The 19,933-nt window shown below is 40.6% G+C and overlaps 1 protein-coding gene across 3 annotated transcripts in view; it reads left to right on the top strand.

The window, feature by feature from the left end:
• The window catches only part of NAALADL2 (N-acetylated alpha-linked acidic dipeptidase like 2), a 921,662-nt gene that overhangs the window by 699,987 nt on the left and 201,742 nt on the right, over nt 1-19,933 (top strand). For all 3 annotated transcript variants that reach the window (XM_030575533.1, XM_030575534.1, XM_030575532.1), the window contains one exon: nt 734-853. In XM_030575533.1, the coding sequence (XP_030431393.1) occupies nt 734-853 (120 nt within the window). The remainder of the gene's footprint in view (nt 1-733; nt 854-19,933) is intronic.

The raw sequence follows: 19,933 nt of genomic DNA, 5'->3' as shown, positions 1-19,933 counted from the left end.
AAAACCTCATCCTTCCAACCTGATTATTCTTCAAAACAAGAGGGGAGATAAAAAATCAAGTTGAAAGAATCCATGTGGCTGAGTGGGAGCAAAATTTGTTTAGGTCCACTTGAAGTCAGCTTTACATCAGATGTAATGGTGCTACCCCTCTTCTACTCAATATAAAGAGCCACTTCATGCAAAGAGCAGCTCATTATTGAGAAAGCAAAGAGGATCTTTTAAAAAAGATAATTGAAGTGGTTCATACATACTACTTCCCTTGTTTAAAATGTAGTCAAATGACAACACTGGATAAATTATGCAATTCAAATCTGAATTTGGGCTCCTGGTCTGAAAATTCAAGTGCATTTAACTGTTTAATAATGATTACTTTTGAAATTTGGCTTCTGTCAGGCGCAAGTTTAAAAGCCCTTCTTGTTGTTTCACCGTATGTAATGTTTTCACTCTTGGCTTTGAAGCTATAGTCATTCTTAATTCCTCCAGGGCTTGTTTGCATTTTGTTCGGATCATGTGTGAAATGGAATTATAACTTTTGCTACAGAGAATTAAAACTCAAATATCCTTTGAAGATTTTAAAATGATATTATAGGAAAATAAAGTTAAGTAATACTTAGGGAATAATAGTGGAGGAAAAACATAGGGTGTATTTTTTCCCTTAAAGGAACTAAAGTAAGAAAACAAGCCTTAATTATAATCATGCATATTAATAACCATTGCTGTGCTTATGTTGTAGGATCTCAAGAAAGTTCTCCAGAGAAACATTGTGGCTTATGTTAGCCTTCATAACCCAGTAAGAGGCAACTCAAGTTTGCATCCTGTAGCATCTCCTTCTCTTCAGCAACTGGCAACAGAGGTTAGAGATATGATATTCTCCTTACAGCTCAACTTCTCAGATGATACAATTCTTCCATTTACGTTGGTTGCTTTTACTTAATTTCACAATGAGATCCTTCTGAGTGAATACTGACAAATAGAGTTTAAGGCCAGAGGGACAACTAGACCATCTAGTCTGACCTCCTGTGTATCAGAAGCCAACACCACCACCCACACACTACCCCCAACAACCGAAATTAGACTGAAGTCTTACAGCTCACAGGCAACTAGACTATTATGTGCCACAGAAAGAAAACATCTTCACTGTAACCTTTTTGATATTCAGTGACTGTTTTCAATCAAGTAAACACACTAAACAGACTTAAATACTTATCATACAGATTAAACAGTGGGCAGAAAGGATAAGCTACATTTCTATACTAGCTCTACGGAAAGCCCTCAAGAGTTCATTATACTAAGTCTCACTATGCTTACATGCCCTTCAGCTTTTCCACTTCTTGGCAGCTTTAAAGTAACATATTTCCTATTCATTAGCACAATTCACATTTTTCTCTTCCTTTTATGATCTTTAAAAGCTGTTTATCAAATGGCATTTAAACTTGTAAATTTACCAGCGGTAACAATTTGCACAAAGGGAAACAATTACTGCTCCTATAATCAGCAGTGTATAAAGTGAATAGGTCAAATTCTGAACTCTATTACACCATTGTAGCTAGCAAGAAGTCATTGGAGTTATTCCACAGTTACCCTGGTATAATGGAGCTCAGAAATTGGTCTAATAAGCTTTCTATAATTTCTCAAAGATTACAGAATTCAATATCATTTAAAATGAAATGGAAATATTTTGAAGAATGTTGAATGAAAACCCTAGTGGAGCTGGGCAAATTTTTCATGCAAATAGATTTTTGGTTAAAAATGTGCATTTGGTGAATGGTTTTGGTAATAAATAAATAAATAAAATTGGAAATGCTGAAATGGTTTGTTTCAGCATTTCGAAAACAAATTATTTAAAATGTCTAATGGAAATAAAATATTTTCTTTCAGCAAGAAATTAAAACAAAAATTGTCAGATGCAAAACAAAATTTCTTTTCAATATTCTTGGTTCAGCCACAATTGAGAAAAATCACTCTTTCACCCAGCTCTACATCCTGCATTTTAGTTGCTTTTCCCAGGACATATTTCTGACCGACTAGATCAATGGAGATACATACAATTTGCCACCCATATTCCTACGTGTTCTCAGCTGGTACCTTATTCTTTTTTCCCATTATCCTGATTTATTGTTATATAAGAGAATCAGAAGCTGCAGATTGACTGAAGCAGTGGCATCATACCTGGGAATGCTGTTTTCTAGTACTAATGAGGATGATATTAAAACATGGAATCTTTTGTCACTTCATAGGAGTTGAGCATAGGGAAGACATATGGAAAATAACCAAGCCACCCATGTATTTCAGTGCCAATTTTTTGGTTTTGTATACTCATATATGGAAAGAACTAAGGAAGGAACTCTGATAGTCAATTACTTGTTTATTCCTATCGTAAACAGAGTGTCAAATTTCTGTAGCCAAGCACAGTTCAATGCTGAAGGAGTAAGACGCTATTATCAGTGAAAAGTGAACCAGTTAATCTGAGGGTGTTTCTATGCTTTAACCCCAGGGTTAACCCCAGGATGTGATCCCTAGCTCAAGGACACTTACATGCACAGAATGTAGCTGTCACATCACAAGTGGCAGGAGGGGCTTGCCATCCCCCGTTATTTACCTGTCTGAGACCCTAGGCACATAAATGGGTTGGATAGCTCAGCCTGCTGGTCATGCTGCCACAGCTACACTCTATTATTAGCACACTAGCTCAATGAGAGGTCACATAGTGTGATTATGTCTCATCAAGCTGGGAGTCACACCACCTGGTTAAAGGGTAACATACCGGCTAATAAGAAAGGACCCAAGTCTGACTCAAATGTTGGATTAATTTAGCTTTCCTGGGCAGCTTCTACTTCTGGATCCCAGCATACATCAGAAGCAAAAATTCTGGAACAGAGCAAAGAAAGATATTCTCTTGTCCAGGGTTCGTGGATTCCAGGCAGGATTGACTGATTACTGACATATAAGATGGCTCTCCCCTCACCTCAGGAAAAAAAGGGGGCCTTTTTTGGCTGAACATTTTGTATAGAACCATAGGTATGATTATAATCATTCCTGGGACCTATCAAGGTTTATTTTGTTATAAAGGTTTAAAGAGATGTTTTATATATATATATATATGGTGCCATGTTGATAGACTGCAAATCCCACTATGCAGAATTTGCAGTCTTGTTTCCGTGAAAACTGGATCCAGCTCCTCTCAGAAAATTGCAATTTTAAATCATATATTTAAGGCATTAAGTCCATGAGGTATTCTGTTTTTCTGATAAACACTGTTTGTTTTGTTACTTTTTCTTCCTATCCTACCCCATCCTGATTATCTGTCTGTTTTGTCCACCTGTTTTACCTTGTCTAATGCCTAGGTGGTAAGCTCTCTGAGGCAGGAACTGCCTTGTTACTTGCTTGTATAGTGCCCAGCATAACAGGGCCCTTATCCTGGATTGGGGTCCTAGATGCAATTGTAATATAGATAATAATAGTAGAAATAAAATGCTGCCCTGTAATGGAAGGCAAATGAAATCTCTCTTCTCCCACTCTGCCCAAACACCAGCATATTCTTGGAAATGTTGGAGGTCAATCCTCAGTCCCATACAATCATGTCTGTGGTAGCAGTAGGTGCATTATTTTTTTCCAGCCTCTCTCATCATTCATGTAGCTAAGGAATCCTAAGCAAGGCTAGATCATCATCACTCTTTCCTTCCAGGAGCCAGCTTTTTCTCACCCAATCTGCTTTTTTATAGCAAGGGCAATATTTTGTCTAAACAATGCAGTTATGGATTTCTGCATTCTTCTCTGACACACAAAAATGTTAAAGAAACAAGACAATGTTAAAATACCACAAAGGGAACCTGTATTTTTTGTACAGTGATATCATTTTTAATTAGCATAAATGCCACACTGGTTGTGACATTTAAAAAAAATTATGTGAAGTACTGCTTCCAAAAACTCGCCAGAATTGTTAGTTCATGTCAAGTATATCCTGAAGGCTGGAAAAGCCAGACACAGATCTTTTGTCTGTTCCCATGAGTGCTCTCAATTTGCCATCTGCTTAGGACACTTCCGTGCTACTCACTTTAAAGAGAAGAATGATCCTCTTATAAAGAATATTAATATCGCTTCTAGTAGTTGCTGAAAAGGCCAGATATTTATGAGATTACCTCAAAGGTACATCAGCTTAAATGGAGTGAGTTCTGTTTTTTTGGAAATTGCCTCCTCTTGCAGAAGTTGTCAATTCATTCATATTAGATTCTTGCTAACAGAGGCAGGTTGTAAAAAGTGCTGAAAAACTCCAGCAAGTGCCAAAGATAATTGTAAATACTGTAGTTTATATTTAACAGTTCATCAGAAACAAGGTCCTTTGAGAAAAGGCTTGTCAGAAACTGGAGCTGAAATCTGTAATTCAGGGTTTATAAACCTGTTTTAGAAGGGAACAGAGAAATGGCTATTCTGGTTTTGCCATATAGAAATGTGAAATATTGTGGACCCATGGCAGGTATATGTGGCATGAAAGCACCTCTTCAGCTTCTCAACACAGCAGCACAACTTGTGTCACTGTTCTACTCCTGAATGGGACTTTCCTTGCTAGCTTTGCCAGAGGGTCTCAGAGACCACCAGCAATATTTTGTTGAATACTCAAAATACACACACACTAACTAACTAACTAAATAAATAAATAATGCAAGAATATCACTGTTCTGAGGACCTAAAATGCTTATTTTTGGTGTTTGCTGCAGGTTAAACACTGGGGACCCTTAGAAACTAGGAAGGGGAAGGAAACAGAATGGGAGAATGATATAGAATCATAAAGATAAGGGTTGGAAGGTACCTCAGAAGGTCATCTAGTCCAATATGCTGCTCAAAACAGGACCAATCCCCAGACAGATTTTTGCCCCACTTCCCTAAATGGTCCCCTCAAGGATTGAACTCACAAGCCTGGGTTTAGCAGGCCAATATGCAAACCACTGAGCTATCCCTTCCCCATACCTGAAATCAAAGCTAGTACAAAAAAAAAAGAGGAGGAGGCAAATTTTTAACAAAAACTCTTGCAAAAAATGTGTCTCCTTCCTTTCTGCCCCTGAGACTAGAGGCCGATTTCGCTGACATACAGCCTGCCTAAAAGGATTGCTTGTTTTCCTGTGGATAGATGATTGGTACCTATGTAGAATAGCTGGTACAGATGAAAACTAGCTGTCACACAAATCTTGGAGTTTTAGTGTGTATCTTTCTTTAAAGATTTTTTTCTCTCCAGTTTTAATAAATCCCATTTTTAATTTAACCACGTAATCAGTCCCACTACAGTACCTCCGTAAGGGAAAACAATAATTTGTTTTATTCTGTGAGAGGATGTTGGGAAGAAAAATATACTTCTCCCAGAGCACTCAGCTATGGCAACTTGCTAAGAAATGCCACCAAAACACTGATTGCAGTCAGCAGTGACATAGGGAAAGCTTACTTGAGTGCAAAGAGTGTGGCAAGGATGGGGCACCAAATGTTACAGCCCATATGCAGTGAATATTTCTTTCTGAGCACCTCTAAAGCTCTAATGTTTTCATCAGTCCATCTCCTAGAACAAACTCTCTTCTCTCTTCTTAGCAAAAGAAAGGCATTAAAATTGGATCTTCGGATCTCTTAAGAACAAACTATTTCTATGAGGCTTCTTGCACTTTGTGATTTTGACTGGGTTCAAAATCTCTCTCTCATATTAGAACTTAATAAACATTTTTAATCTGCTGAAAGGTTCATTTCAGCTTCTCATTCCAAGAGATGGGCAGTAGTTTGGAGAGGTTCATATTATATCTTTTGCCCATCTTGAGATGTTTACCGAATGAGAAGCTAACAGGATGGCATACCCGAAGACCCTGAGTAGAGTCCCATGCAGGATTTTTCTGCTGACCCACACTAGCCTTAGGTGCCAACACCATGCATTAACATTAATTACTGCTGAATCATGCTGTCTAATGGGTCCATTCGTTCCAATAAAAGAGTTAGGAGTGTCTCTTTGGGGAGAGGCAAGTAGGGACCTAAGGCAGAGGAGGTCCTGCAGGGAAACTCTAGGAACAGCCAGTGTCAGAGAGGAGCTTCAAGCTGAGATTTATTTAGTATTATTATTATTGAGTTATCAATAATACCAAGCCCGGGAAGGTGGTGTGTTGGGTACTAACTTGGGAACTGTGAGTTCTGTGGAAGGACAGAGTAAGGACTTGGTCTGTTCAGAGAGGAATATTTTTTTAGAATAGTTTGTCATATAGAAGGTCACATCTTCATTTAATTAGCAGATTCAGAGGGAGTGTTATTTCTTGATACAGAAACAATCTGCAAGTACTAATTTCATGTGCCTGTCAATTGGACTGTTCAGTGGGATTCTGTCTGAGAAACTGAATTAAGGAAGAAGGCTAATTTAAATATTTGGATTATTTAGCCAAAGAGGAATTCAAACAATTCTGAGACCTTGACCTGTTTAGTGTGAACTCTTTTTATTCAGGCATGCTAATTACTGTCCACATTAATGAAAGAGAGATGCTGCCAAGTAACATTTGTGCCTCTGACTATTTTGTAAGGAAAGTTACCATATACTCACTTGCTACGTTAATGAATCACCATTTGCTGGCAGATTGTCATTGACAATTCAGGATTGTTTGGTGCTGGCAATCTGTCCCCCTAAATAAGACTAGTAGTGGATTTGTCTAGAATTAACATTTCACAAGTATAAAAGTTACTGTGATTGACAAATTAATTGCCATTTTCTTTTCAGCCTGATGCTATGGTCAGTGCTGATAACATTATAGAGCAATTACTTTTACTGAACCCAAAAAACCCTGCTGATTCTTTCTTTCTTAGAAAAACAGCTACTGAAAACCTTCACTAAATTCCTCCAAAAAGCCATGAGGGTTTTATGAGATGGAACACAAAGCACATATACCATGCCATTCACCTCATAATTATATTCACCACTCTGCCTTTTAAGCAATGGGGAGGTGAGAGGGAGTGTCGTTACTAGATGCCCTTTGCACCTTCTGGAAGTACCTAGAGTCTAGCAAACCAAGCTCCCTGCTCCTATCCCTCTCTTTACACCACCAATCCCCTTTCTCTTCTGGGCAGTTTCTTAGTAAGTATGTATATATATATATATATTTTAAGTAAACAAAATGGCCTGAAAAGGAAGCTAATGTTTTCTTTTTCTTGACATTTTTCATGTGTTGTTTTGGTTATTGTTTTTTCTCCCTTCTTCCTCTTTTATTTCTTTTTCTTTTTCTCTGGAACTCCTTTTTTCTTTTTGCCATTTGTCATTGGAAAAGGTATGTGGGAAGGGGGAATAGAAAGAAAAGAGAGAAGAAAACAAAACCCAAACAATTGAAAAAACAAAAATTTATCAGTTATAAAAACATATATAGTCAGAAAATTTCTAATTGTTTTATAAACAATATTTTAAAATGTGATGTTTTTCAAATTTTTCATGAAATACACCATTTTTCTATCAGCTCTGCTAGTAAGCCTAAGACATGTAAAAAGAATCTTGAAGATCTCATCACTTCCCTCTTTGCTTTTTAAAATAGTAAATTTTGATTCACAGATTGAAGGTAGAGTTAAACAGTTCTAGTATCAAAGTACTCTCGGATATGTCATATAAATATGTTATATGTCAAATATGCCATATAAATACTTGAGAGGGAAACACAAGTTTAAAAAATAAAACTTTAAAGCCTTGAGTTTTTGTATTGAGTGTATTTTATAAATGCACATTATTATTTATTTTTTATATGGTGGCCTTTTCTGTTTTAAAATGAACTTTTAACAGAAAGTATCTTACTTCAATAAATGTATCCTCTGATAGACAACCATATGCATGGTTGTGTTGTAAATCTTAATTTATTTTAAATCAAGTCATTGATCATTTGGCCTTCAAAAGATTATCATCTTTTAGCAGAGTCTGAACTTCTCTCAGGGTGCTTCCACATGAGAGACCAGTGAACAATAGGACCTAGCCAGTCCAATTTTCAAATATTTCAGGAGGGCTTGGGTTAAATATTGGAGTCTTTCCATCAGTTTAGACAAAAAAATATCCAAAGAGCCCACATTTTAATTTGTTCAGCAAAAAAAATGCTTTACAAGCAAAATAAAACATTTGACAGAAAAAATTCATTTTGGTTTAATGTTATGGGTTTTCACTGAAGAAAACTAAACGTTGTGAGGTGAAAATCCTGCAAAAAATAATTGGAATTTTTCAGCAACCCCTATTGAAAACGTATGTGATTCAGCTAATATGTGACTTTCACATTCATTTTGGTTTTCAGAAATTAAAGTTGTTATTTTAGTTTGACCTCAGATAAAAATATGTGTTAAGTAGCTCCTAACTTCTTTGTATTTTAGAAATTATAGATGGAAAAAGATCTATTAAGCTTCCTACTCTGTTCTTCAACCAGTACAGGATCTTTCCTTCTAGAGGAATGCTTTGTCCAGTCCAGTTCAAAATGACTCATGCTATAAGGTATATTATTTACAAGAACAGTTTACTTCTAATCATTTCCCTTTGAAATTGTCTTCTTCATGACAGTAAAAGGTGTTTCAGGTAGATAGTTGAAACTGAACGTCTAGTGCTCATGAAAGATGCCAGATTCACAACCCTGCAGATTTTAAATCATCTGGTTCACCAGAGATCGGGTACAACTTCACTGAAAACTGTTCCCACGCTCTTCTGCCATTGTTGTGCCGCTGAGCATTAATTTGAACAGTAATGATCATTAACAGCTAGACTATCTCTAGCAGTTGGGAAGTAGCTCAGTCTTCATGGCCTGCCTGTCTCTTTCCTTTACTGCTGGATCTCTCAATAAAGGCAGCAATTGTGGTGGTTTAAGAAAAATCCAATAGGATATGAACTGATATTACCAGCACATTTCACATACGCCACTGAACAGCAATAAAATAACTTTCTGTGACAACTCACTAGAGCTGTTTTCAAACACCTAGTCATCTAGTTTCGAAAAGCTCCCTGTCCTGTTACCAATTGTGTAAGCCATCCAGTCCTTCAGTAAATTGAACAGATAATTAGGATAATCTCCCAAGTCTTATATGGAATCTACTCTTCCTTTAGATAACAACCAACTACATGTAATATACGTTTGTTTGCTGACCTATCTTACCTCCTATCAGAAAATATATTTGTAGAATTGATCACGCAAATATATTGCCTCATGAATATACACACTTTGGGGATTTGGGGTTGATCATGTGTAAAGAGGAAAAATTTTGTGGCTTCTTAAAATATTAGTAGCATATTTCTGCAGTTTTCTCAGGCTTTCTAGAAATAAAAAATTTCAGTACTTCAAACAGGTCAGACCCTTCAAACCTCTGTTTCTTGAACCATAGCCACAAAGATGACGGCAAAATCTGTTTTGTAGATATCTATTTTAAGATGTAAATGTTTAGGTACTCCATGTCTTTGTACTGTGTATTCCTCTTGGTGGTGGATATTTTATTGTATAGTTACTTGGAGAAGGTTAAACTTTTAGACTTTAATAGGGAATTTAGCATTAGAAGAACTGAAACATTCTCTTCTGAGGAACTTTAATCAGAAACATTACCTTTCACATCTCAGTGTCAACACGGAGTTTAAGCAATCATTAGATTGTGAGGTTTCTAAGGTCATAATGATCTTGGGTATAGTGAATCTTTCCAATTACTCAGGAAGCTGGTTAAATCCCAGAGTGTCTGGGTAGTTGTTTTTCTGTATTAAATCCAAAATTTCTAAATGTATTTTGACGGATTCAATCTTGAAAATCTATTAGCCTTAAACATGTAACGGTTACAGCTCTGAAGGACTTTCTATCAGCCAAGACCTCAATACAATTAAAAAAACAGGTGTTTCTGATCAAAGAAAGGAAATTGCACGTAGATCAAAAACAATTACACCTTTTATAACAGGAATTATATTTTCAGAGAATCAATACATCTTCATACATGTTAGTGGGAAATCTAGTATTTGAAATACTAATACGGCTCAGGTAAGCATGTGATTGTGCTTCATTAACTTCAGTTTTGCAGAAGATTATCACGTCAGGCACATGACTCTCTAGGTAATATTTTAACTGACTTAAAATGGCACAAAAATGTATGTAAGGTAGAAGATGCCGTGTGAGTGACCATATCAGAACAGAAACATATATTTTGCTTTAATTTACAGTATGCTTGTATTGCTGTAAATACAAACAGATTTCTGATTCATTATGAAATAACATTTATTGAATGCAAAGCAGGGCATTTGCAATAAAGATTTCTAAATGTGTCTCGCTGAACTGAAGTAGCCAACTAGCTAATGAACCTGGAAAGGTCCTGTGTTAAAACACAGCTTGATTAAGCTTGGAAGAGTCTCCCACTCTCTATCATACAAGCTCTTTTCTCCTCCTCCAAATTCCTTCTTCAGACTCACTTTCATTTCTCACCAGTGATCTCTTCTTTGAGCTATTGTCCCATGGTTTTTCTTGTGTTTGAATCTAAACATTTCAGGGCAGAGCATGTCTTACTTTGTTCATAAAGTGTCATCTGTATTAATGTTATGATGCAATCATTATTATTTTATTTATTATTATCATTCACCTAGTGAGGTTAAAGATTTAATTCCTATCTCACTACTAACTCTGTTGGAAAACAGGTGTAACTCAATGGATTTAAGTATAATTACTCCTGGTTTATACTGGGGTAAGGGAGAGGAGAATTGGGTTCTGTGTTATTTCCCTGTAAGAATGACAGACGGTGTTCTGCCCCAATTCTGTTGCATTCTATAGGAAAAGATAATTATGTCTATGTTGGAATAAAAGAATATGCAAGAACTACAGAATGCGTCTGTGACTGGGTGCCTGGATGGGCCAACCTGAGGATGCTATACTCAGGGCAGACCAAGAAATAGGGCAGAGAATCTTAAAAACTGGTTTATTCTATATTTAGATTCACCAAACCAGTAACAAAACAGCTCTGTAATACCATACTAGTTTCCAAGACACCAAATAAAGTCCCCTTTAAGCATCCCGGCGCTTGATTCCCATATAGACAGCCAAGTCTAATATAGTGAGTGGTTACTGAAAACCAGATTCACCATATATTAGGGCCACCCATCCCAAAGGACCAGACACTGATCCCCAGGTCAATATGAGTTTCACATCTTACCCAATAATCTCACAGATGCCAATCCTTTAGTAACTAAAACTAAAGGTTTTAGTAATAAAAGGAAAAAAGAAGGAAGAGAGTTGCCGTAGTTAAGAGATCAGTATACACACAGATATGTGAAAAGTCCTTAGGACAATTTCATAGTAGAGATGGGCAGGCTGCTGATGTGTAAAAGTCTTTCTAGAATCAATTTAAAAGTTTATAGTCCAATAGGCAGTCCTGGTGAAGAGTTTGTTCAAGTTCTTCCATGAGAATTCCAAGGTAAATTCAGAGTAAACCTGGAGAACTCAGTCTTGTGACTTAGACTTTCCCTGTCAAAGTTTAAGCAGATCTGAGATAAAAAGGATCAGGCCCATGGTTTTTTCTTTATAGATTTCTAGCAAGTTGATAAACTTCTTGACAGCAATTGTCACAGCAGGACCTTTCTCCAGTGAAGAACAGGCACAGCAAAGTGTTGTTTTGAAGCTAATCTTCTCTTTTCTTTGCACACACAGGTAAACTGGCTGTATTCATTAACATAAGGTAATTAGCCATTCAAACTATCAAGACAGTTCACTATGGGGAATTACAAATTTGGAGGAGAGATTAGGGCCATGGCTACACTTACAGCTGTACAGTGCTGGGAGTTACAGCTGTCTTCGTACAGCTGTGTAGGGAAAGCGCTGCAGTGTGGCCACACTGACAGCTACCAGTGCTGCAGTGTGGCCACATTTGCAGCATTTGCAGCGCTGTTGGGAGTGGTGCATTGTGGGCAGCTATCCCACAAAGCACCTTGTCCCATTTTGGTGCCGTGGGTTGTGGGAAGGGGAAAGAAAGGTGCGGGTCATTCCGCTTCCTGTCTCAACACCCCGTGGTGCATCGCTTCACATCCCAGCAGTCACTGTTTTTCCGTCCATGTTTGGCGCCATTGTGAGTCTCCCAATGGTTTCTGTGCAGCGCGATTTCTGTGGGAAATGAAGCCCGAGCTGCTGAGGACTTTGCTGATGAGTGTCGCCAGCACATCGCTTTTGGCAGTTGAGCTATTCCTTCAGCTCCAAAGTGACAGTGAGGAATCTGACAATGATATCGAGTCGCCTGACGCGTATGACACTAAATTGCTTGTGGCATTCACAGAAATGCTCAGCACCGTGGAACGCCGCTTTTAGGCTCGGGAAACAAGCACTGAGTGGTGGGATCACATCGTCATGGAAGTCTGGGATGACGAGCAGTGGCTGCAGAATTTTCGGATAAGAAAAGCCACTTTCATGGGACTGTGTGAGGAGCTCGCCTCCACCCTGCGGCGCCAGGACACGAGATTGAAAGCTGCCCTGCCTGTGGAGAAGCGGGTGGCTATTGCAATCTGGAATCTGGCAACTCCAGACTGCTACTGATTGGTCACGAACCAGTTTGGAGTGGGAAAGTCGACCATTGGAATCATGTTGATGCAAGTTTGCAGGGCCATTAATCACATCCTGCTAAGAGGAACTGTGACTCTGGGGAATGTGCAGGACATTCTGGATGGCTTTGCACAAATGGGTTTCCCTAAGTGTGGAGGGGCGATAGATGGGATGCATATTCCTTTTCTGGCACCACCCCACCTAGCATCCGAGTACATTAATCAGAAGGGGTATTTCTCTATGGTTCTCCAGGAGCTTGTGGATCACCGTGGGCATTTCATTGACATTAACACAGGCTGGCCTGGAAAGGTGCATGATGCACGCATCTTTCGGAACAGTGGCCTGTTCAGGAAGATGCAGGCCGGGACTTTTTTCCCAGACTGCAAGATCACAGTAGGGGACGTCAAAATGCCCATTGTGATCCTTGGAGACCCCGCTTACCCATTAATGCCTTGGCTCATGAAACCGTATACAGGGAAGCTTGACAGGAGCAAGGACCGGTTCAACTACAGGCTGAGCCAGTGCCGAATGACTGTGGAGGGTGCTTTTGGCCATTTAAAAGGGCGCTGGAGATCTCTGTATGGGAAGCTAGACTTGGGGGAAAGCAGCATCCCTGCGGTTATATCCGCATGCTGTACCCTCCATAATATTTGTGAAGGGAAGGGTGAAACATTCAGCCAGGAATGGATCTCCGAGGTTCAACGCCTGGAGGCTGAATTTGCACAGCCAGAGAGCAGGGCTACTAGAGAGGCCCAGCACAGGGCTACAAGGATTAGGGATGCCTTGAGGGAGGAATCTGAGGCTGAAAACCAACAGTAATGTTTGATGCCATGCACGGGAGTGAAGTGCAGTGGTTACAATGTTAGTAGGAATCTGTTTTTCCTAAAATGATTTGCAGTGCCTGTTTCTTTCCTATGGTATCTTTCACTTTCTGCAATAATAAAGACTGTTTTCAAAGCGAAGAATTCATTTATTGAAAAGAAAATAACTTTCTTGACAGACATACAACGTTTTGGGAACCTAAAAGGGCAGGAGGGTCGGGTGGTGAACTGTACAGTAAGAGGTTTGAATATGTCCTGTCTGGAGTGCTGTGCAATGATTGCTGCACTTCAGGATGAAAATACTGCATGATGATGGGGGTTGAGTGCAGAGGGTAAGGGTCCTAGTTCTCAGGGCTGGTTGGTGAACGTACAGGTGTTGGGGGCAGCTGGTGGTGGTAAGAACCTGGATGCTGGAGAAGGGGGTTTGGAGCTGACATTGGGGCACAAGGGAAAGAGCTTTGGGATGGGGGGGGGCCTGCACGGTAGTGCTCTGCCTGCATGGCTACGAGTGACTGAATAGAGTCCGCTTGGCGCTCCAGGATGCTTATTAGCTGCTTTGTGCTTTTCTTCTTAGCCGCTGCGTTTCTCTGGCGGATCCTGCTTTCCCTTTCTCTCCAGTCCTGGACTTTTTTCCTCCAGTCCTGCAGTTTTTTACTCTCTCTGACAGAGTGATCCATAACTGCTTTCAGCATGTCTTCTTTGCTTTTTCACGGCTTCTTCCTGAGGTTTTGTAGCCTCTGGCCAGTGGATGATACGGGCAGTCCATTAGTCAAGGACACTGTTCGAAAGACAAAAATGGCAACAGTTAACACAGGCTGCATTGTTTATAATCTCACCCAGACAGTTATTCCCACACAGTGAAGGAGTTTACAGTCTTCACTTTAGCATACTTTTCCCATACCAAACAGAGCGCACCTAACCCACAGGAGGCAGGAAATGGTGAGTAAGGGGGAATGATTGCTTCAGGGATATACAGGGGTTTCTGTGCATTGGGGAAAGCAAAGTACTGCAGGGGGCATCTACACTGAACACTCTCCCAACATTTTCCACAGGAGTTAATCCTGGAAGATATCTCGCTGCTGCAGGTCACCTGGGAAGAGCGGGAGGGTCTTCTACAGCAATGCGGATTCCACCCTGGCCCCTATGCAGCTTGCTTGTGTGCAGCAATGGTCCCCCCCACCCCTTGCGGCACAGTGGCGCGGACGCGTTAGCCTGACTGGGACAAGGACCACAGTGGCTCTCCCTATAAACTTGCGCAAGCGCATTGCCCACGCTCTGGCTGAAACTTTTGAAGAGATTACCAAGGCCGATTACCGTGACGTGATAGACCACATCAATGGGCTATTCCACATGTAGGCATGCATGCATGCAGCCCTAACCCCCCCTCCTCTCCCGAAACATTTCCATCCTGAAAATAAAAGCTGCTTACCGGGAACCCGCTCCTCTGCTTGTCCTTCACCAACAAGTTCCAGCTGCTATGACTGGCTACCTTCCTCCTGGCTTGAGAAGAGCTCCTGGCTGCATGCCTTCTGGGACTCCGGGATGTCTCCCCCCACCACAGTACCCTCACTCTCGGTTTCCTCCCCCCCTTTCCCCTCTCTGTTCCCCCTCCCCCACCCACTCTGAAGTGTCCATCGTGGTTGTCGGATTGGCAGCAGGGTCACCCCCAAGTATTTTGTCCAGCTCCTTGTAAAAATGGCAGGTCGTGGGGGCAGCAACTGAGCAGAGGTTTCCCTCGCGGGCTTTGCAATAGGCACTCCACAGTTCCTTTACTTTAACCCTGCACTGCACTGCATCCTGGTCATGGCCCCTTTCCAGCATGGTCCTTGAGATCTGCCCATAGGTATCGTAATTCCTACGGCTGGAGCACAGCTGTGACTGCACAGCTTCCTCACCCCAAACACTGATGAGGTCCAGCAACTCGCCATTGCTCTATGGTGGGGCTCGTTTGGCGCGTGGAGACATGGTCTCCTGGAAAGATTCTGATTGCACTGCACACCTGGCTGAGCAAACAGGAAGGGGATTTTTAAAATTCCTGGGGCATTTAAAGGGCGGATCACCTGAGGCCAGGGAAGTAGGGTGCGAACTGATGAGCAGAGTGGCTGAACAGGCATTCTGGGATACCTCCGAATACTCTGGAGGCCAATAACAGTGCTTTTGGTGGCCACACTTGCAGAGCAGCGCTGCATCACCAGCGCTGCAATCCTTATACCCCAGGCAGAGCAGGAGTACAGCCAGCGCTGCAGCCAGGGAGATGCAGCGCTGTATGTGCCTTGCAAGTGTGGACGGTGAGTAAGTTGTAGCGCTGTAAACCCATCACCAGCGCTGCAACTCTCCCGTGTAGCCAAGGCCTGGGACAAAAATATTACTACACCTCAAGTCACATCTAAATGATAATATCCCCTTTTGATCTCTGAATCAACAGAATACAGTAATGAAGCATTGTGGGACAAGAACAGGATTTTAGCATTTACAAGCGAATTAGATCACATTGTTAAACTTCTAACAAGATACAGGTAAACACAGACAAATAGACTTAGTATCTAGCCTTGATTTCTCTTACTACAAATAAATGGGTTAATGATTGCTGGTCTAGGACATCTCTTTGAAATTCACATACAAGTGGATTGTTTTGATTACATTTGAGTGCTTCTCGTTGAGTTGTGATGGGTCATACCTGCGATGTTACAGCCTATATGATTTTATAAAAATATGCTAATGAGTGAATATAAAGTAACGGGAATATGCTTCATGCAAAGCTTGTAATCTACTGAGTGTGATCATCCTATTTGTATAAATGTACCACTCATATCTGAAACTAGAAATATGAAATATAACTTTGAAGGCCTATTGTAATTATGTAAAGTGTGAGCCATTAATGGTGGTTTGGAATCTTGATGAACTCCCATTAACCAAGGCAATTGACTGGATGGCTCTGTTTGCAGGCAGGCCTTCCTGTGAGTCAGGCTCTGAGAAATGAAGGCTTGAAGTCTTGCAGTGACATGTAATCATGTCACCTGAACTGGAATCCATCTTTAACCTGGTGTCTTTCCATTGTGAAGGAGGGGATGGGAACCCAGAGAGGGACAAAAGGATTCCCGCCTTATGCAAAAGATATATAAAGGGGAGGAACAGAACAAAGGGAGGAGAGGAGCCATCATTAAGACTCCCCTAGCTACCACCTGAGCTGGAACAAGAGCTGTACCAGGGGAAAGAATTGTGCCCAGGCCTGGAAGATGTCCAGTCTGAGGAAAAAACTTACTGAAGCATCTCTGAGGGTGAGATTATCTGTATTCAGTTTGATTAGACATAGATTTGCGTATTTTATTTTATTTTGCTTGGTGACTTACTTTGTTCTGTCTGTTACTGCTTGGAACCACTGAAATCCTACTTTCTGTATTTAGTAAAATTACTTTTTACTTATTAATTAACTCAGAGTATGTATTAATACCTGGGGGAGCAAACAACTGTGCATCTCTCTCTATCAGTGTTATAGAGGGTGAACAATTTATGAATTTACCCTGTATAAGCTTTTTACAGAGTGAAATGGATTTATTAGGGTTTAGACCCCATTGGGAGTTGGGCATCTGAGTGTTAAAGACAAGCACACTTCTGTTAGCTGCTTTCAGATAAACCTGCAGCTTTGGAGCAAGTAATTCAGACCCTGGGTCTGTGTTGGAGCAGACGGGAGTGTCTGGCTCAGTAAGACAGGGTGATGGGGTCCCAAGTTGGCAGGGAAGGCAGGAGCACAGGTACTCTTGGCACATCAGGTGGCAGCTCCCAAGGGGGTTTCTGTGATTCAACTCGTCACAACACCCCAGTTGATCAGTCTGTCAGTTTCACAGCGTCTGATCCTGTACATCAGAGACTGGTTGTCAATGGCATCAACTAATTAGAGGTAGGCAGATGACATTGGGCAACTTCTGAATGATGCAAGGACTCAGTTTGCTTCATGAAAAGAAAACTAACACAAATGTTGTCTATTCTTATTTTTGTTAAATACAATACTGACCATCTTGCTTTTGACTCTGTCTGCAGTATATCCAGTAACTATTTAAAATACCACTAAAGGAAGGTACTACCAAATTTTCTTCTCCTGAGGTACAATTCATCCTCCTACTCATGACCTAACAAAGTTGAAAGCCAGCTATTATATTTATGCACAGATATAAATGAACATGTGTGGGTATCTGTGTGAGATAGATAGATAGATAGAGGAAAACTACCATGGTGCAAAAAAGTATAATTTCCTTAGGGTAGAGATGAGCAATATACAACTTCTGACCCCCTATAAAGGACAAACTGGGCTTCTGTGAGATACACATGGGAATTCGACATTTTATTTTCTTTAATATGTACTTTTAAAAAGACACATGGGGGATTGAACAGCTCAGGGGATTGGTGCCAGAACATGGCACATTTTGGGTCTGCGTCACCAGTTCCAATCCAGTCCAGGATATTGTCATTAATAATTTGCTAACCTATGGAAATGGTCTCACAGCAATTCCTAATAGGCAGGTATCCACTTTCCAAAAATACTGGCTGCCTTGATGTTAATTGACACCTTCAGCAGAGGTACCAGGCAGTAATATGAATGGTGTGGATACCTGGCTATCACTGTCCCACTAGCGGGAGTCCGTTCAGGTCATGATATGAGACTAGAGCTGGTTGGGATTTTTTCAGCAACATGCTTTTTTTTTTTTTTTTGGTCGAAACCAAAACATTTTGCAGGAATGTATTAGTTTTAGTGAAACATTCGGGGAATGTTGTTCATGTCTAGAATGGAATTCCTGGTCAAAATGTCAAGTGGTTAGAACATTCATCTAGGATGTGGGAGAGCAAAAGTCAGGTTGTTGCTTCAACCCAGAATTTGAACCCTGATCTCCCACATAACAGATGGTTACTTGAGAGCCCTGATCACTATGCTATTGGGTATGTCTCTCTTGCTCTTGTTTTACTGAAAAAACACAACCCCTCAAAGTTCTTAGATTGCCAGGGCAATGAGGGAAAGCTTGTGCTGCCACTGTTTGTGCATTGTCCACGGCAAATGTAAACAGGCTGAGTGCACAGGAAAGAGTCACAAGCACTAAATTCACTGACATTTAAAATGTTTCCTTCCACTTCTTTGCACTCTCAGCTTAATGGATAGATTGAACCTTTAGACTCATTCCTGTGTAAGGAGTGGTGCATGCTGTGAGCTACATGAGGATTTTGCTCACAGCCCCCCTGGCTCAAGGGGAAAGTAACCTGTTCCTGCTTTCCCCATACTAGCTCAGCAGGGCTGGGCGGTTAATTGATGGAGGCAGAGCCAAGGTTTTACCAAACTCTCTGCCTCTCTGTGCCCATTTCTTGCCCACCAGAACTAGGTGCACAATCCCTGCTATCACCCTGTATTTGCAGCAAAGATACAGGGAGGCTGTGCTGAGAAGTGTGTGTGTTGAGGGAAGAGGTCAAGGAGTCACATGGTTTGACTTTAACACTCTGCCACAATCTGGCCCTTAAAGTTTTAGAGACAAAATAAAAAAGAGAGAGCAGGGGGAGGCAAACGTTTGTGTTTTTCAGCAGCGCGTGTTCATTTCCAGCTGATGTTAAATGAGGCATAAAGAGCAAAAGACGGAGATCAGTTCTGCCCTCAGTTACACCGGTATGACTCTATTGAAATGAATGAGCTTTCATAGGTGTCCGGGAAGAACTTGTCCCTACAACTTTATTTGTCTGTGTGATCACTATAAGAATTGTTGAAGGAGAAAGTAGTTAAGGACATTGAGGTCAGTGGTAATTGGGACAAAATACAACATGGTTTTACAAAAGGCAGATCATGCCAAACCAACCTGATCTCCTTCTTTGAGAAGGTAACGGATTTTTTAGACAAAGGAAACGCAGTGAATCTAATTTACCTTGATTTCAGTAAGGCATTTGATACGGTTCCACATGGGGAATTATTAGCTAAATTGGAAAAGATGGGGATCAGTATGAAAATTGAAAGATGGATAAGGAATTGATTAAAGGGGAGACTACAACGGGTCATACTGAAAGGTGCACTGTCAGTCTGGAGGGAGGTTACTAGTGGAGTTCCTCAGGGATCAGTTTTGGGACCAATTTATTTAATCTTTTTATTACTGACCTTGGCACAAAAAGTGGGAGTGTGCTAATAAAGTTTGCGGATGACACAAAGCTGAGAGGTATTGCTAATACAGAGAAGGACCAGGATATCCTACAGAAAGATCTGGATGACCTTGTACACTGGAGTAATAGTAATAGGATGAAATTTAATAGTGAAAAGTGCAAGGTCATGCATTTAGAGATTAATAACAAGAGTTTTGGTTATAAATTGGGGACACATCAGTTGGAAGTATCAGAAGAGGAGAAGGACCTCAGAGAATTGGTTGATCACAGGATGACTATGAGCTGCCAATGTGATATGGCTGAAAAAAGCTAATGTGGTCTTGGGATGCATCAGGCGAGGTATTTCCAGTAAAGATAAGGAGGGGTTAGTACCGTTATACAAGGCACTGGTGAGACCTCATCTGGAATACTGTGTGCAGTTCTGGTCTCCCATGTTTAAGAAGGATGAATTCAAACTGGAACAGGTACAGA

This window comes from Gopherus evgoodei, chromosome 9, assembly GCF_007399415.2.
Source record: "Gopherus evgoodei ecotype Sinaloan lineage chromosome 9, rGopEvg1_v1.p, whole genome shotgun sequence".
Classification (NCBI taxonomy): domain Eukaryota; kingdom Metazoa; phylum Chordata; order Testudines; family Testudinidae; genus Gopherus; species Gopherus evgoodei.
Note: the sequence above shows the minus strand (reverse complement) of the source record. Positions and strands in the feature narration are given on the sequence as shown.